The 19,913-nt window shown below is 41.9% G+C and overlaps 1 protein-coding gene across 1 annotated transcript in view; it reads left to right on the top strand.

Moving 5' to 3' along the window:
- snx29 (sorting nexin 29) overlaps positions 1-19,913 on the top strand; it is a 153,796-nt gene that overhangs the window by 115,761 nt on the left and 18,122 nt on the right. The window contains exon 19 of the mRNA XM_084567879.1: positions 3,943-4,083. Coding sequence (XP_084424005.1) covers positions 3,943-4,083 — 141 coding nt within the window. The remainder of the gene's footprint in view (positions 1-3,942; positions 4,084-19,913) is intronic.

Raw genomic sequence — 19,913 nt, 5'->3', positions numbered from 1 at the left:
CTTGCTTATACTTCAGCAACCAAAGGCAGATTTTCCCTTTCACGCTGTTTTATTGAGGTTATATTTTCATCAAACGTGTTATTATGCTTCCTCAGATGTTCTCGAAAGCCATTTAAATACTGACAACAGGACTGCGTCCATCACCGTTGAGCTTTCAACAGCAGCCAAAACCCATCATCCCTTTTTGCACCAGGTCCCTCTGAACCTTCATTAAAGGCCCGTTTGCTGTTTGAAGACGTTTTTTTTTTTTTTTTTATCAGGGTTATCAAAGCCCTGGTGCTCAAATATTAGGAACACAGTGGTTGGATGTCGCCAAGATTTTTGTCAGAGATAATGAAAGACTGTTTGTTATTAGTCAGGGGGAGGAGGCTGGTAGCTGTGTGCACAGGCTAATGCGTTGCCATAAATAAGTATGCCAATGAGACGGTATAAAGTGGATTAGGCTTGCTGTGCTAACACTGCCATATGTGAGGAGCCATTTGATGTCTGAGAAACTACACACTGGGTGACTGATTCTATCATCTTAGCACGTACAGCTCTTGTATTCAGACGACATGTGATCATATAAGATGAAGCACACGAAGACTTTACATGAAACTACCATGCAGCCTGGTTTTTGAGGCAGACCGGACAATGTGATCATTATTTAGCTTCAGATCAAGGAAATGTCACATGAGGTCGCAAAATCATTAAGAGGACACTTTAGATCTAAAAGGATCTGATACAACGCACAGTGTAAACACAGCTAGTTACTTGGCGTGCTTGCCAGGGCTCTCCATTCAGCCGGGCACTTCAGCAGACCATATGCAATATTTAAAAGCACAAACCTTACTTTCCCCCACTTGAACAGTAATGTATGGAATACATTATGAGATGTCTAGCCCTCGTTTTAACGCTGCAGTAATTGCACAGCGCGGCCTTCACGCTGACTTTGACATGCCCCTTTATAAAACGATGGAGTGATGGCGGCAGGTATGCTTATGCGGAAATTCAGATTTCCAACATTTTTCACACTTTGAGATCATTAACGAGATCGAAGGTATTTATATTCTTTAACATGCTTTTGGACCAGTGCATGATATGGGAATGATAAAATATTGATCAAAATCAAATGTGGAAAAAAAATCCCCTTCCTGTAGATGTCACACTTGCTTGGTGACATTGATTGATTTTCCTTATTTCAGTCCCTTCAGTCAATTGCAGTCATCTGTCAAGAGCTCAAAGTGTCCAGTGTGTGGATGCCAGAACTTTCTTTTTTATCTCATCACTTGACATGTTGTCGTACAGAGGACTCCGGTTTTATTTATTTTTCACATCAAGTGTTTTTGTCTTGACGTAGCATTAAAAGCACAGGTGAAACGTGTTGTTAGTGAAATGCCCAATTAAATCATCACAGCCATCTCCTAAATAGAATGCAGATGTCTTTATGTTATTACCTACACCTGTAATTTTCCCATCTGCTGTCAGATTATCTGCTGTGAAAGGGCCTTCGTGAATTCAAAGGGGCTTTAATTTGTCTTGAATAAGACATTCATCATGCCCTAGTTTTGTCAGCTGAGTCTCTGTCCCTTCCTTTGATCAGCACACACGAACAACAAGACCATGCTGTTGCGAGCCAGTGCTTCACATGACGTGCAAAGAGAAGCTCATGAAAACGCAGATGCTCTTCTGCAGGTCAGGCATAAAGTGCTGAGATGACAAGTCTCCGTTCCATTAATGGCCTTGTCTGCTTCCATCTCATCAACCGTTGCTGTCATTTAACAGTTTCGGGTCTTTCCTTTGGCGCACCTGATCTTCATACGATAAATATCAATAAAAATCAAAACAAACACATAAATTTAAGGCATATTGGCACCACTGATCAGATGTTGAATTACTTGCTAGCAGTTCCTAATGGCAGTGTGGACCTCGATTCTCCAAAAACAATCACTGGATTATGGATCTGAAAATTTTCTGTCATCCAATGTGACAGCTGAACTTGCTTAAGTTTCTGGACAGGCGTCTTAAGTTGTAACTGACTGGTGGGAGTGCCAGCCAGCTTTCAAGAGACTCAAGCAATTCCAGTTGCTCTGTTTTAGTTCTCATTTATGCCACTGATTTCTGACAAACTGTTATGTTGTTTCTTAATTTGTTCAGTAATTCGTGACTTAAATTTATTTGAGAAATTACTTTTCATTCAGCACTGTAGCCAAATCTTATTACGCCTATTACATGTTGTTCCACTCTCCTGTGACTATACTGTCGATGAAGTGTTAATTGAATAGACCCAGAGAAAAAGATGCAGCGTTGGAAAAACATCTTCACCTCCTACATATTCACTAGAGGTCCATGGTGCTGCATGGTGCTGTTTTCTATCTATTTATGTTTGACTTTACTATGAAGTGTTATTTTCTAACATCTTTTTATAACATCGTGTAGACATGTCTGTCACTGCTGAAATTTTAGCAATGAGACATTCCGGACAGCTAACGAAGCTCCAGCTGCTGGTTTCCTCTTAATGGCTGTCCAAAATGCCACATTCGCTTTGTTTGCTGCGTTGTCCAGACTGCACCGTAGAATCCGTGCTGACAAAGGGCCGCTGAGCGTCTTAAAGCCAAACAGTGACTCTCAAAGACCCAGACGCCAGTATAAGATAATATTAACCATAATAAAACAGCAATGGTGTTATATACAGTTAATGTCAGCCAGTGGTCCTAAGCAGATGACTGCTTAGCGGATTTAGCCACATATGCTCACAGATACATGGAACTGTCCATGTCCTCAATATCTGACACATGTGGCTGATGTGTCAGATATGTTTTTGAGACCCGGTGGTCCTGGTGTACATAAAAACATTAATAATAAAAACTTAACTTTACTGGTAGCTGCATTGTCTTCCATGACGGTGCTACGGTGCATGATCTAAAACACCAGGAATGAGCACTATTAGGTCTAGAAGTAGAATGCCCAAAGCACATCTGTTGAATACACTGGTGTCTTAAGGTTCGTCTGCCTTTCAGAAGCTGCTGTTGTGGTGTGGCGTGTTGTGGTAATGCACTTGAAGCTGCTCGACCAGAGTAATTCAACTGGGGAGTTCAGAAAGAATCTCTTTCACAAACAAACAAAAATAAAACCTGCAGTGATGTTTCATCTTACCCTAAGCCTAGGTCAGATTTGAAAATGAAAAGTCATGCTGAAGTGAATGTTTCTGCTCAGGGTTTGTCTATGTATGAGGGTCAAACTCAGCAGCAGTCTGCATAATGAACGCATTCATGACTGTGTGATTTTGGATGGGAACATTCAGTTCAGCAACAAAGCATGGCTCCTTCCATTTGTTTACTTTATTTTTTTATTTGCCTGCTAGGGGAGTAACAATGCCAAAGTACATCTGATCAAATTTGAAATCATTTTCTCTTTTCATGTATTTGAATCAAGTCTGTATTTTTTTTTTTTTTTTTGCGGTGGCGCATTTCATAATTGAATTCTCAAAAGCCGTTCTGCTCTCTCTTTTGTCTGTGTGCATTCCCTTTTTCTGCTGTGAAAATAAAACCCCACTGCTCCTCTTTCTCAACCTCTCTGTCTCGTAATAGGCTCATCTTTCCTTCTCTCCCTGCTCCTTCTCTCTTTCACGGGTCTGAATAAAGCGGCTAATGGTGCATGGAAATGGTGGCAGCGCAGCCGCGTCTGTAGACTCTCTCTGTTATGTGCTGCCATATGTAAGTGAAAATACACATTTACAAGGCTGAGAACTCGTTCTTTCACCCATCTCGTCCATTTATTGTAAGAAACTGTACGAGCTTAATGACCAATATGTGAACTGCAGCAAAATGGCTATTACACAACAGGTTGGTAGGCTGCTGGTGTGTTTTTCATTGTTCCTTTCAGTCCTATATTATTTTTCACAGAATATAGACACTGCATTTTGGAATATTTTAACTGAATGGTGTGTCTGCCTCTCCACAGGTGTATATCCGCATCCTGGACAATGAATGGAATGTGTACAGACGTTACACCGAGTTCAGAGAGCTCCACAACCACCTGAGAAGCCAGTTTCCTCAGGTGGATGCCTTCCACTTCCCACCCAAGAAAGCCCTAGGAAACAAGGTGAGTGTTGGCCCGCGGAGTTATCAACCACCTCAGTGGCAGTAAATGAAAAATACTCTTTGAGTGTTGCAATTCCAAGCTATATACAACAGTTTCTGCTATGCCTGTCAGGCTTTCTGATCCTGCATGACGCGCAAAGACAGTTTCGTGTTCAAGGTGGCCAATTTTCCACCCAGAATTCTCAAAAACTTTTGAAACACTGGGTCCTTGATTTCAGACAGAGGTATACAAAAGCAGATTTCTCATTTTTGGCTGTCGACTGCCAATGTGTTGGCCAAACAACAACTGTCGCTGGCAGATTTTTTCCTGCTAATTAAGCCAATGTTAACTCCGTGAGTGGTTGAACACAGTCCCTGGCAGATTTTGAATCTTTTGAGCTGAATGATTATGATTGTTTTAAAAAGAGAATCCTGTAAAAAAAAAAAAAAAAAAAAAAAAAAAAAGGCCTTAAATATACAGTCAGTGGCTAAAAGAACTGAAGCTGAAACTTAAGATTGTTGGCAACAGTGTTAAAATTTTGTTTCTATGATTTTTATTGTTGAATATTGTCTTGGATAACAGGTTGAGAATGTAAACTTCCAATAAAAAGCAGGATGTATCCAGTGATGTTATTAGCTGGACATGCTAACAGATGTTAGGTATTTCCTACACTTGTCTACTGTGGTTTTTTACTTTGTAAAGGCTAAAAAAGAGACGATCCTAAGGGCATCACTCTCTTTTCTCCACGTACAGTGGTTTGGCATGTCGAAGAATCCGCAGCTTGGCGAACTTACTGTGCCTGGTAATGGTTCATTTATAACTAAGCTGTGAAGGAACAATCTCAGGCTGTTCAGGGAAACCCCTTTTCCAAACAGCCTGTGATCGTCTTTGTATCAGACTTAAACTGGAAAAGTGAAGGCAGTGGTCAGATAGGGTTCCCAAGCACCCCTTCCTGTTTTGCTAACACACTCTAAATCTCACACTTACCGGACAATCGCTGCGCAGGGTTCCATGCCTTGCCTGCCTCTCCCCCACCTCTCTCCTTTCGTCCTCCTTTTCATCCCGTTCTCCTCTGTCTCCCTCCAACCTTTGGGAGATAATTTGGCTCTGACCCCGATTCTCTGGCTGGTTGGATTTGACGGCGCCATAGTCGAAAGCTGCGGCCTGACTTCCCACCTTCAAAGACACCGCGCTTTCACGGTTTCAAAAAAAAAAAAAAACGGGGCAGCACGCCGTGTTGCAGGCGCTGCAAATGTGAGAAGAGGCGGAGTGTGTATGTGTGTCTGCATGGCCATGTGGGATCATGTGGAAGTATCTATTAAGGGCCTAGAGAGTTGGTGTCATTGTGTGCTGGAAAAGCCCTCAGAAAGCCCATTACACTGCAGGTTTGAGTGAATTATTGGCTTTCATCGTATTCATGAAGTCGGCCATCTTTGCAGAGAAAGCAGCCCTCGCTTTGTCACTCTGACCACGGTTTAAAGCCGGGATTCCACATGCAGCTGAGAGGAAAAGTACACACTGAACCCTTTCTGCAAACTCTTGGCGTGACAGCCGTCTTTCTGCAAAGACGACCAGGATCGTCTACCCTACTACTTGCTAGCTGTCACGGCCCCTACAGTCAGGGTCGGTTATGTTTTGTCTTTTGTACTCTTCTATCACGCGTGTCTCTGTGGTCTGATGGACTGAGGGTAGCACATAATAGACAGTGATAAACAGACGGCTCTTGAAATCATCTTCTGAGAATGTTTTGAAAAAGTCTGCCCTTTCCAAGCAATTTCCATGGATGACTTACCAGATGGTTCCATGTAACAAACCATCTGGCGCGTCAGGTTCATTTCCACCTGCAGTCCCTGGACATGTGCACACAATACAATTATGCAGTAAATACTATAAATAATACACAACAATACACTGTGATCTCTCTGCTGTGCGTAGTCGGATCCTTCTGAATGACAGGCATAGAGAGTGGAAGTTCACATGCCACCTGCCTTCGGTACTCCATATATTTAGTTTTATTTGAATCATTATTTTCTTTTTATAGTATGCTGTAGTCCTTTTAATAGATTCCATTTGTGCCGCTCCTGTCTTTGTGGATCTCTCATGTCTTTTTTTTCTCCACCCAAATCACTTACCTCTGCTGGCCGTCATGTGTTTTGTTCTTTTTTTATTTTGAGTGGCGACATTTTTATATGCCTCTTAAGGCTGCCTTTCTCAACCTGTTTGTGGAGACCAGACAGACAGGTTTTCATCTGACCTTCAATTTTATAGTCTACCCAAACAGGGCCCTGTTAAAGAAAAATGCAATGGAAGTAGTACAAAAGGAAGAGATAAATATGTGAGTCCTGTGCTAGCATACTTGGGTTAGGTTTAGGATTTTTGTCTCATGTTGCACACAGCAGCTTGCTGCAAATTATGCAAAGTCAAGCTGAAAATCATTGACCTTGTACATACTGGACTTTATACTCTTTTATCGTATTATCATTTTTTGTAGCATTTTTCTGGACATCTGCTCTGTGGATCATCCCACAGATACTTGATCAGTTTGGGATCTAGTGAATTTGGAGACCAGGTCAACACCTTGTGCAGTTTTTCATGTTTTTTGAGTTGTTGCTAAACTGAATGAAGAAGTCCCAGGTTTACTTCACGTGTCAGTGGTCATAATGTTATGCCTGCAATGTGAAATACAGCAGCATCCAGCAGCAGCTACTTCTGCTTTCTTATTATCAAAGCTTTTTTATGGACAGTAACACATTTGCACGGAGGTCTGCTCCCCTCCTGATGCTGCAGTAACCGCCTAAAAGGCAGAATTTGGAAAATATATTAATCATGATCCATAGATGCGGCAGCTTTGCAACTTTCATAAAAAAATAGCTGCAAGAATATTTCACAAACTAATGGATATTAAAAAGTACAAACTGGAAATCAAATGCAATAGTTTGGTCAGTATTCTAAAATAAGCTGCTTCAGGAACTTGGAAAGAATAAAGAGCTGGAGGCCTTCAGTCCGGATCGACATGAAATGAGGCAGCAGGTGGAGGGATTTATAGCTTAAAGATTTCATAAGGACCAGACTGGTGGAGTTTGGGTGTACTTAATATGCTTGTGTGCCAAATACGTGTGTGCACACCGAGCGCCCAAATTCTTTCGGGCTTCTTCTGGTTTCTTCTTTTGGTTTTGTTTCTGAAAACCAAAGCTGCACAGAATAAAACTCTAGTAGTACTGTGTGTCTGTGAGAGAGAGAGAAATGGAAGAGATGTTTTGGTTGGGGAAATGTGTGCGTCTGTGTGTTATGTTCTCTTTGAAAAGGTGTCGGTTTCTCTGTGTGCATGCCCCCCTCTCCAGCATGGAGTGTGTCTTTTTTTATCTCCATGTGTATTTGTTGTTTACCCGTGTGTGTATATGTGTGTGTGGTTGTGTCAGTAATCAGCAGGCCTGCCGTGTTGAGTTCCCCTGTTATTTCAGTCCAGCCAGTCCAGTGTTTGTCTCTGGCTCTCTAGGAGTACTCTGTAGTGTTGGCTGCAGTGAAGACTTTCTACTTCAGGTGAAGTGAGAGCAGAGCTGCTGCAGGAAACACTAGTGAAGTATACCAAGATAATTAACTCAAAAAGAGATGCTGAGATTTTAAATAGCTCCAAAAGTACTTAAATGACAGGTTTAGCACTTAAACAAAAACTTGTTGCGTTTGTCTTGGGTCTGAGTTCCAGCTATTACATTGCATATCTATTTATGGCCACAGTTGTTTTATAGAGTTCTTGGTTGTTGTCATATAGTCTTTGGTTTCCTTGTCTTTATGATTTGGACAACTTTCCTCTTACTTGTTCCAAATTTGGGAGTTTATGTACGGTGTTAAATAGTCTACTGATAAAACAGACTATTAATAAAAGCCAGCGAATCTGCCACTGTGGAACAAGTTGCCTTGAAATGGAACCTGTGAGCTTGTGTAAAGGACATGTGAGGACGTGCGCACTAAAATGCTTGTCGTTCAGTTGGTGACATCCGCAGTAAGTTGTGAGAACACTGCTACTAAGCAACTGTTGCCGTCTAGAAGGAACCTGTGGGTCATTGCTTGTTCCAGTTACTTGATCATTTTGGGATCTAGTGAATTTGGAGGCCAGGTCAAGACCTCGTGCTATTTTTCATGTCTTTTCAGTTGTTTCTAAACCGATTTTGTGCGCGTGCCTGTGTCAGGCTGCATCCTGCTGGGGATGGCTGCTGCCATCAAGGAGTGTCATTGCTATGGGGTGGGGGTGCCTGGTCTGGTCTAGGTGGGTGGTATATGTCTAAGTAACATCCACATGAATGCCAGGTCCAAAGGTTTCCCTAGATGTTCAATGTTACGTACTTCTCCTGTCAGTGGTCATAATGTTATGTCTGATCGTGTATAATGTACTGATCTGATCTGATTGAAACCTATAGTATAGTTGGTGAATTGTGGTGTTGTGATGAATCCTCCTTCCCAGTCCACTAGTTTCTGTTACTGTCTTTCTCTTTCCATTCACGTGTGTGTATAGTTTTTTCATCTCTTTCTCTTTTTTGCCATCCTCCATCTTTTACTCTCTGTCCTGCTTTCATCCATTACAGGGAGACATTATCGCCAAATCAGGCCCTCTCACCATTATACCTGGCTAATGATGGATAAATGTTGATGTTAGGGACGCGTTACTGTGAGAGGGAGAGGCCTTCAAAAGCTTTTTTTAACTGCAGCGTGAGTATCTGCTCTGCTGTCGTGATTAAACAAACCTGCTGTCAGCGGAGATCAGGTAGCAGTCGAAACGCGGCCCTTACTGGCCGTGTTACATGGCGACGACTTTCTGTTTCATGCCTGTTCTACATGTACGCAGACGCACGCACAGGTTTCCCAAAACGACAGAGCTGAAGCTGTCACTGATCGTCCGCTATGCTGTGGATTTATGTTGCAAGGGAACTTGTGGGTGACAGTTTTACACATACCTATCAACAGCTAACCTGCGCGGGCACACCCTTGAGGCAGATTATCTGTGCTAACACTTGACTGATTCTTCAAGCAGTTTTTTTTATGCCGGTGCCCTGAGATTGGACCACTGAACCAATCTCCCACCCGGCGTGGTTTCATCACCAGCGTGGGGAAGGTGAATCAAGCTCACATCAAGGTGTTAGCTTGACGTGACCTTAATTCTAGCATTCTCGACAGGAATTTTAACTAATACCGTATTCCTTCACATAGCGCCTGGGGCCTTTATTTACCTTGGCTGAGGAAGGTTAGCTGTCCTGTATTATCTCATAAGTATAAAAATTAGTCTTATTTTAACCTGCTCCAGTTAATCCTGTTAATGCAACCTCAACACTTCCCGTAGCTGTTTCAAATTAAAAGCGCTTTGTGTTTCAGTCAACAAAAACCCTTTATTTCTTAATGAGGCTTTTATTGTGACACATTTGCAGACACACCATATGCAACGGCAGCCGCGCGGGATTAAAGGACAACAAAGCACACGCCCACCATGACTGAAATAGAACAGTGATACTTAAGATGAGTAATCCAGAACAATGAAGTGATGAACATAGTATGTTTGTATTGGGGTGTTTATTAAATAAAAAGCAGCAGACAGTACATTATACTTACCTGGCAAGCACCAGGACTTTATCAGCCCGCTCTCTATTTGAGTGTTGGCCAATTTGTGCTTGTGGAGACAATGTCCCTGGATGTTATCCGAGACCTGCTTTTAACTAACTACCAGTTATTATTTAAAGAAGCCTGGTATGATGCATTTACTAATCTGCGAATAGTTTTAAGCACATCTAACTTTTTCCGCTCAGCGACCTTTTGAACCTACAGTGAATACACCCTGCTACACAACTGTATAATATCTTTAAAGGGGAATTACTGTTTTTTACAACCTGGACCTTATTTCTGGCATAAAATACAATCGTTTACTCACCCATATAGCTTTTGTGTCCTTCGGAGTCGTTCAGGAGATATTTATATCTGTGTATATCCATATAGTGGGAGTGACTGGGGCACCGAAACGCAGCCTCTAAAAAACACATTATCTGCCGCGAAACTCGTTCATTTCACCAACATTTTGTTATCATACACTAGTGCTATTCCCCGTTGAGTCCGGAGTTACCTGTTATCATCATCCGGGGTCTGTAGATTGACCTACAGACCCCGGATGATGTCTTCTGACCTGGATGATGTCATCTCTGAGCGCTGCGCACACCCGCAACTGTCGGCTTGTTTACCTGTAATTTGGTGCTGCTATGGTTTTGTCCAAAACCTCAGAATCGGAAAAATATTCAGCCATGTTGCAAAAAACTAGCAGTAGCAAATTACAGGTAAACACGCCGACCGTTGCGGGTGCACGCGGCGCTATTAAATGTTGGTGAAATTAACGCGGCAGATAATGTGTTATTTAGAGGCTGCGTTTCGGTGCCCCAGTCACTCCCACTATATGGACATACGCTGATCTAAATATCTCCCGAACGACTCCAAAGGACACCAAAGTTATATGGGTGAGTAAACGATCATATTTTATGCCAGAAATAAGGTCCAGGTTGTAAAAAAGTAGTTCCCCTTTGACATTATTTTTTTTCCAGTCATTGTGTAAATACGCGAGAGTTTGGCTCAATGTGTGTCAAGATTACAGATTGCTATGATTAAACTAATTTCAGTTTCTTACAGTTTTTCCTGCTGCAGTTGACATTTAAGATGAAACGGAGATTAAATCATTTATTTTACTCTGGGTTTTCATTCCCGGGTGTTTGATGTGCCCTGCCTCTTTACACTAGCCGGTTTAACAAATTTACTTTCTTTCGTAAAATTGGATCCAGCTATTGTACCTTACAAACTCTTTGCTGCAGATGGGTCATGACCCTCTAACCATTCACAGGACACCTGAGAGTTGTAAATATGAGAAGGTTTTTCTTTAATAACAGAAAGGATTTCTTTGCTCTAGAGGTGTGTTTCTTTGAAGCATTATTAAGTGCAATTGTCGGAACTCTGATAGGTTTTTGCTCGAGTGCCTTCTTTAACCTTGTGTCTGCGCTGTGACGAGGTCGTGAAGACACACACGCACGCAATTTCAGAATTTTTGCTCCTGTGAATTCACTCTGCGCCAAAATAATGTGAGCTGTGGTTCTGTTCCAGAGAAGATCGTTATATTTTTAAGCTGCGCGAGCCACTTAGAGTTTTGTTGTTTATCTTCAGGATTAAGGCATACTCGGAAAACACTGGCTCATTTTTTAAATTTTTTTAATTTTTTTTTTCAGGGGGATTATGGTGAGCATTAATAACAATGCCGGCATCGACATTTTAGAACAAAAAAACTTAAAAATTAAAAACAACTCCACAGCCAGTGGCAGAGATAGCCTCTACGTATTAACTGTGGTCTTTTGTGGTCTTCTTATCACCAACACTGAGCCTCTTCGCCCCACTTTTGCATCTGTGTCTCTTTAGTCCTGTTAATTAGCTAATGAGGATCTCCCTCTCTGCATCTGCAAGTGCTTTAGGCGAGCCTGTCCAGCTGTGTATCCCAACAATACAGATGCACTCACACCACCGCCTGTGACAGCCTCTTAACCAGCTGATTTGTCAGGGGCCAGGCCTGGGCGTACGGGCTAAATGTTCCCAAGCTGCGACTGTCAAATTCCTCCTGACACTCACGTTGGGACGGCGAGGGGGCAGAGCGATGATATCAAAGACACATTGTTGTCTGACTCCGGAGTCCAGCTGTCAGATTTTCTCACTGGCCACAGACCATTCTGATTTTGAGACTTGTGTCCAAGGGGGCTTACCATTTGTTGTTGTCGTCATCCTTCAATATCACTTTCTCTTCTTTGACCACTTGAATCGCTGTCTCCTCTCCTGCTCACTCGAGTCACTCACTCGCCCTCAGCTTTGATAAAATCACTTGATTTTTGGTGCAGCTCTTATCTCGTTTTTTTTTTTTTTTAAGGTCATAAATGGAGACTTTGTGCTATTTGTTTGCCTGGAGCTACAGAGTAAAAGAGAGATAAAGTTTAAACTTAGATGGCTACTCCTTTTTGGTAGTGACCACTTCTTCATGTAAAGTATACTGATCAGCCACAACATTAAAACCACTGACAGGAGTAAATAACGTTGACCATCCTGTGACGATACAATGTTCTGCTGGGAAACTTTTGGACCTGGTATTCGTGTTGATGTTACTTACCAGACCAGGCACCCCCACCCCATAGCAATGACATTCCTTGATGGCAGCAGCTATCCCCAGCAGGATGCAGCCTGACACAGACACACACACAAAAACGGTTTAGGAACAACTCAAAAAACATGAAGAACAGCACAAGGTGTTGACCTGATCTCCAAACTCACCAGATCCCAAACTGATCAAGTATCTATGGCATGATCCACGAAGGCCCCTCCCCTCAGAAGGCCCATGTCCATTCTCTGATGAGTCACCACTGTTTAGGAGGCACAAGGGAGACCTACACAATATTAGGAAGGTGGTCATAATGTTATGCCTGATCCGTTTAAGTAGAACATGATCAAATGTTTAAGATGTGTACTCTTACTCCAGTAATTTTATTTCAGAGCTAGCTGTCTCGATGTGTTGTCAAACTCCCGCACCTTGAATCAACTGCATCCAGTTATTCCAATATTTGTTAAAAAAAAAAAAAAAAAAATCATCTGAAAAGCACGACAAATTCCATGAATTTGTGTTTGCACATATGAGTGCAACCCTAACAAATGCCTCTGGAGAGAAACTGTCCTAAAGTCTGTACCGTTTGGAACAGCTTTGAACAGTTTTCCTTTCAGATTAAGGCAGAGGACATGTCTGATCTATCTAGTTTCAAGCACCTTGACATTAACAATATCTCCTTGTGCTCACTGAACATCATCAAAGGACGGCATGACCTGAGGGATTTGAGGAATGATTTGACTGTTAATCCTAAAATCTGTTGCGGTGTTCGCGAGGCATTACCATGGTGATTTGGCGGTTAGAGGTTGTGACAGTGTTTCATTAAAGTTAAGCTCAAAACTCTCTGAAAGCTCTATTGTTACTGATCTCCACAGTCTTGCAGTGATATAGTACTCCAGAGTGTGTTACCACACTTTGATGTCACTATAGAGTGTGGTTATAGGTGACAGCAGACAACAGATTTAAAGCTTTCAACGCAGGTTTTCAGCATCGTGTTATTAGCAACGCTTGCCTTTACACTGGCACTAGTATTTCACTGTTAATCAAAATAACAGGCCAGTCAGAGTAAAAAAAGCCTCAGGTAACCACAGTTGGAACAGACTAGCTTGATTGGAAGAAATGGTTTAAATCTTTGATAGTCCATTCAGTAGAAAATTACAAGCCCCTGAAAATCACGTAACCCTGGATCCAGTCCTACGTCTCAGATTGGGTTGTTTCTGCACGTTTGTCCCACATTTTGTTCCCGGACAGAAACGTGGTGCTTTGGCAAAAAACGGAAATGATTGCAGCCAAAATGTCGGTCCACTTCGGGTATTGTTTTCTACTGAATAAATTCAGTGTTGTCCATAAAGTTAGAAAGAAAAACTTCTACTTCTGTTATATTTTCAGCAGATTTGATGCTCCACAGCAGCAGGCAGTACCACTTTGTGCAAAAAAACCTTCTACTCTGATTGATGTTTATTGTGATGTAAACTCATCAATCTTATGGGATCATTATATTTGGCGGTTAAGTTATGTGGATTCATTCGAATGATTTCAGCTGGGTTGAAGAAATATTGTAGACGTGGCCAAACGACCAAGACAATCTGCAACTTTTAATGTGGATATTCAGTCAGTGTTGCTGGTAGTTTTAAACTTTTAACAGAGAAAGCAGAGTTTTCTGAGTCGTCCTGCTTGCACAGCCGTGATTGCCCTGCCTTTATTTACCAGGATGCATTGCGCGCGAGCCACCTGCCCAGCTTGTTGAGGTTTGTTTTTCCAACCCGGTGTGCCAGCCAGCTCTGTGTACAGAAAGCAAACGCATCAGAAGTACGGTAACCTCGCTGTTTGACTAAAGCACAAGCAACTTACAGTGAGGAACCATTCATGTGAATATCAAGAAGCCATGGAAATAGTTAATTTTAAGAAATCTGGATGGTCAGAGTTATGGAATTAGAACGCTGCCATAAATCGTGCGCGGCGCAATGAGACTCGCGCGAGCGCAAATCAAACATCCGCGCGCGCAATGAGACTCGCGCGAGCGCAAATCAAACATCCGCGCGCGCATTTTTGCCCCCCGAGCGCTTTTCCAAGCACTCGCGAGCTATTTTGTAGCTCGCGCGCGCGCAGAGTCCGCTCGCAAAACTTTCCCCTGCTCGCTCGCGAAACTCTCCTCTCCTCGCGCGGAAAACTGTCCCCTGCTCGCGCGCGAGTTATTTCTTTTACTGGGCGTTTTTGTCAGTGAGGGGGACGGGCCTGGGGGCATGCCAATCACCATTGTATCCCCGAATATAATTGGTTGAGCGTATTGGCCAGTTGAACAGCAGGGTACGGCAACACTACTAGGACAAACGGGACAAACCACACAGCCCCGAATGCCTGAATGACATGTATAGAGAGGCGAAGTCCCGCCCCCTTACTTCCGGGTTATGGGACCTATCTTTCGAAAAAATATGAACGGCAGTCTATGGAGAGATAATAATTATTTTCTGGTCCCGATCGAATTGTGGCATGAATTTCACATATGATGTGTGTGAATTTAAAAGATAATTTTTCACGTCAAGAGATAAATTATTTGACGTAAATAAGCTGAACAACATTAGGTTTTGTATGAGATCGCTTAGTGAACTACATCTCTCGTCTGAGAACTACGGCTGTCTCCTTGTTGAGCTTTACCGTCTTCTTCCAGGACGAAGGCAGAAGCATCAAACGAGGTGAAAATCATTATAAATCGGGTCATGTCGAGAGCTGTAGTTACACGAAGGGAGTTTTGGTCGGTTCTGTGCGCGCCAGCATGCGGGACTTGTAGTTCGTTTAATTACGTATTTTCCATAGCGTTTTACTTAACTATCTTGCGACAAACTGTGACATTCTTGACATATAAAATCATTTTTTATTCTGAAAAACAACATATGTATAATCCAAGGCACAAGTCGATCGGGACCAGAAAATAATTTATCTTTCGCCATAGACTGCCGTTCATATTTTTTCGAACGATAGGTCCCATAACCCGGAAGTAGAGGGGGCGGGACTTCGGCTCTCTATTGTGATTTGGTGTCTTGACTTGAAAGTTTGCAAAATGTCACACAGAGCAATGAACTTTAGTATGTTTGACTGAGTGCTGTCTTTCCTTCCCTCCATCGTCGACATTAATCTGATAAAATGCTGATCATTTTTTGTAACTTGGATTCTGTTGCACAACGACATTTTTTATTTTGGTAAAACTGTTTTGTTCATATTCTCGATTTAGACTTCTTCTTTCTCCCTGAAAATTATAAACGTAATGTTAAAAAATCCTAAAAATAAAAAAGATAGAAGGCCTGTAGTTTATATAGGCGTCAGCAACTCTCGATATGAGAGCAGCATATAGACGTATGGTCCAGATGCAGATGTGTGTCAAAATATAGTAGGCTATTTCTTATTAAAATCTTATTAAGGCAAAGATGCCCATGGACACTCTTTTTAAGAGACACAACCCTGCAAACATTTCGACGTCTAATAAACGTTGAAACAACGTCTAAACGTACACGTCGCCAGGAGGTCTAAAAGTAATGCTGAAAGGCAAATTGAAACGACGTCGCGTTGCAACCTCGACGTCTTTTTAACGGTCATAAACAACGTCCCGTTGTAACACAGATGTCTTCTAAGCGCGCATTATTCACCTTCTAAAAACGATCCAGTAAATATTCTGATATATATTTACAGCTGTATGTGTCGAGTTTTAGATGTTGTTTCTGCAGTGGAGTTAAAAAGAGGTTGACAAATGCAGGTAGAGAAGATGTTGACGTTGCGATCTGACGTCTTTTCAACCTTCATTTCAGCATTACTTTTAAAGCCCCTGGCTGCGTCTCGGTCTCGACGTCGTTTTAACGTTTGTTCAACGTCGAAATGTTATCTGTTCAAACTGACTGATTAACTGTAACAATTAGTGTTTACATATAGATAATACATTTAATGAATAATAAATGATATTAAAAATATTTTTTGCTATAAATTAACACATTTATATAAATACAATGTATTAACAGAACCTACCTTTGGGGGGAAATTATAAGTTTGACAACACAAAAGTGCAATTTCTTTAAAGTTTTATTACACAAACAATCAGAACACTTGAAAAACTAAAAACTAATCAGACCAACATGATTCTTACACATACAGCTCTGGAAAAAGTTAAGACACCACTTCAAAATGATCAGTTCCTCTGGTTTTACTATTCATAGCTATGTGTTTGAGTAAAATGAACAGTTTTGTTTCATTCTATAACCTACTGACAAAATTTCTCCCAAATTGGAAAAAAAAATATTATCATTTAGAACATGTATTTGCAGAAAATGGCAACAGGTCAAAATGACAAAACAATTCTGGTGTTTTCAGACGTTGTATAATGCAAAGAAAACAGGTTCATATTCATTTTAGAACACAACACTACTTTTCAAACTTAGGAGGAGTTTAGAAATCAACATTAGTGGAATAATCCCAATTTAATCGCAGCAGTGGTCTCTTTATTTTTAGCTGTATGTGCAATAAACATAAAAACACCCACACAATTGAAAAACACTTTGTAGGCGATCACGATCTCCTCTGGACCCCTCTCCCTCCTATCAATGGCTCCTTCACCTGGAGTGGAGATCCTCACTCTGTCATGTGAAGCTGGAAAAACATTTGAAGTATATTACTTAACAATTCTTAAACACATCTTGGAAAATTATACACCGTTTTACCATCTAATTCACCTACGTACATACTACATACATCACATGAATGTTAAGTCATGAAACAGACATAAATTGCTTTTTGGTTATATTTACATAGGCCATAAAGTCCCAGATAATGATAAAATAAAAACATTACATGATCTTAAACAGAAGAAACATTGTTGATTAACAAAGCAGACAATTAGGCATTGCATTGGGAGTCAAATTTTTATGTTCACAATCCACTGAATATTAACATTTTAACAGCTAATCAATAGATTAGGCTACTATTGTTTTTTTTGTTTGTTTGTTTTTTAATGAAGATAAATTAACATTTTCAAATTATCTTGGGGAAAAAAATGCATTTTCTGGACACCTCCATGTCAGCTCGTCTGTATAAGTGCTTCACTGATTTATGTCTGGATTTCTAAACTCCAATAGTCCAAAAATATCAGAATATTAGACAGAAAGCACACTGCAGAGCCCTGTTTATGTTAGCCGAGTGAGCAGCTAGCTTGAAATCCACTCGACAGTTAAACACATAACGCACGGTCGGTCAATGACACTTTTTAAAACACAGAAAGTTGCAATATGAACCTACAGTCTATGATAATGAACACATATAAACCGTCTCTAATGTTTTATGTCAACGAACTTACCGAAAAAACTGTTCGGTACGTGCCGTACTTGCTTCTCTGCAGTCGTTCCGCTGCCAGGTTTGGAGTAGAAGGTCCCGCCCTTTCCGCCTCTGATTGGCTAGAAGGGCTCACCCGATTGGTTGTATAATTTATTTTTTTCTTCTAGTTGGTTTGTGGTCGAGGTGCAACCTAGACCTACATTTATTTTTTTCATCAAGTTGGTTTGTGGTCGAAGCGCGACCTAGACCTATTTTAAACTCGTTTCACGCTAGAGGTCGCCCCTTAGACCTACCGTCAAGGTTGATGAAATGTTTGCAGGGTACTGTCTTTGACGTTACCTGAATGGCGGTTCGGCAACCAGCTTTTTGGTGCATTACCGCCACCTTCTGTTCTGGAGTGTGAATAAGTGTGGTTTGTCCCGTTTGTCCTATTAGTGTTGCCGTACCCTGCTGTTCAACTGGCCAATACGCTCAACCAATTATATTCGGGGATACAATGGTGATTGGCATGCCCCCAGGCCCGTCCCCCTCACTGACAAAAACGCCCACTAAAAGAAATAACTCGCGCGCGAGCAGGGGACAGTTTTCCGCGCGAGGAGAGGAGAATTTCGCGAGCGAGCAGGGGAAAGTTTTGCGAGCGGACTCTGCGCGCGCGCGAGCTACAAAATAGCTCGCGAGTGCTTGGAAAAGCGCTCGGGGGGCAAAAATGCGCGCGCGCGAGCTACAAAATAGCTCGCGAGTGCTTGGAAAAGCGCTCGGGGGGCAAAAATGCGCGCGCGGATGTTTGATTTGCGCTCGCGCGAGTCTCATTGCGCGCGCGGATGTTTGATTTGCGCTCGCGCGAGTCTCATTGCGCGCGCACGATTTATGGCAGCGTTCTAATTCCATACAGAGTTGCTGTGTATCGACACTCAAGCCTGTTGCTACTGCTTTGCTGACCATAGTGGCATTACATGACAGAAATAAAGCTTGTCACTCCATAATCATATGCCCTCTTCGTCCTTTTTCTTTCATCTTGAAGAAAGTCTCCAGCACACCTCTGTCCACAATCATCCTGTCAGCTTGAAAGCTTTGATTATTTTTGTTTATGGTAACACATTATGTAAGTGTCCTAAGAAGTAATCATATCAGAAAAGAGAATGCACTTAAACTCGTCACGTTTGCCCTTGGCAGTCGCCTCATCTGCACATACAAATAAAGGGAGGGAGAGGAGTGCCAAGGCTGCCCTGATTAATTAATCAGAAAGTACAAAGTGAATTATTAACCAGTCTTAGTATGTTGTGTTCACATATTATGCAATATACATGCTTTATGCTTTTAATTATGACAAGGAGACATTGTGGAGGTCTTGTATGAGCGTTCCTGAATTGCCTGTGATGTTTTATGCATGGCCTGGACCCGCAGTTTGGCGAGCGTTTGAACACGGGACGAGGAGAACAGCTTCTTCAGCCCCTCTGCGGTCCAGTGTGGGCTGACTTGGTGGGAAGTGTTGACCTTGTTTTGTTGCCAGCATGTGCCAGTGATGTTTCCTCATTTAGTTCTAGTGGACTACAAGCTGATGTTCCTGTTTAACGTGGTGACTTAGGAGATTGTGTTCTTTTATTTCAAACCAGATATAAAGGGCTACATTCTCGTTCTGGAGAGCTTTTTGTTCAAATTAGAAAAAAAAAATAGCAGAAATATACACAGATCAGCCACAACTTTAAAACGAAGAGAAGTCAGTGACATTGTGACAATTCAATGTTCTGCTGGGAAACTTTTGGACCTGGCATTCATGTGGATGTTACATAGACATGTACCACCCACCTAGACCAGACCAGGCACCCCCGCCCCATAGCAATGACATTCCTTGATGGCAACAGCCATCCCTAGCAGGATGCAGCCTGACACAGATACACACATAAAAACGGGTTAGGAACAACTCAAAAAATATGAAGAACAGCACAAGGTGTTGACCTGGCCTCCAAATTCACTAGATCCCAAACTGATCAAGTATCCGTGGGATGATCCACAGAGGCCCCTCCCCTCAACCCATGGGACCCATAGGCCCCCACTTACTACATTCTGTTGCCACAGGACACCCTCAGAAGGCCCATGTCCATTCTCTGATCCATCACAACTGTTTTGGAGGCACAAAGGAGACCTGCACAATATTAGGATGGTGGTCATAATGTTATGCCTGATCAGTGTATGTCATTGTAAACACTCTGTAATTGAAGATTTCCAGGCAGGATCGAAGTCAAAAGCATTGATTTTATGTTGGGAGGGAAGCATGTTTGATACCACAGAGTCTAGTTACTTTTCACTTCTGTAAGTGTTTTTTTCAGTTGCTAGGCAACAATTTACTTGTTCAGTTCGTAGTGTTTTTTTCCGCTCCTCCAGA

The sequence above is a fragment of the Chelon labrosus genome (assembly GCF_963514085.1).
Source record: "Chelon labrosus genome assembly, chromosome: 19".
Lineage (NCBI taxonomy): Eukaryota > Metazoa > Chordata > Actinopteri > Mugiliformes > Mugilidae > Chelon > Chelon labrosus.
This window is presented reverse-complemented; position numbering and strand designations above follow the sequence as displayed.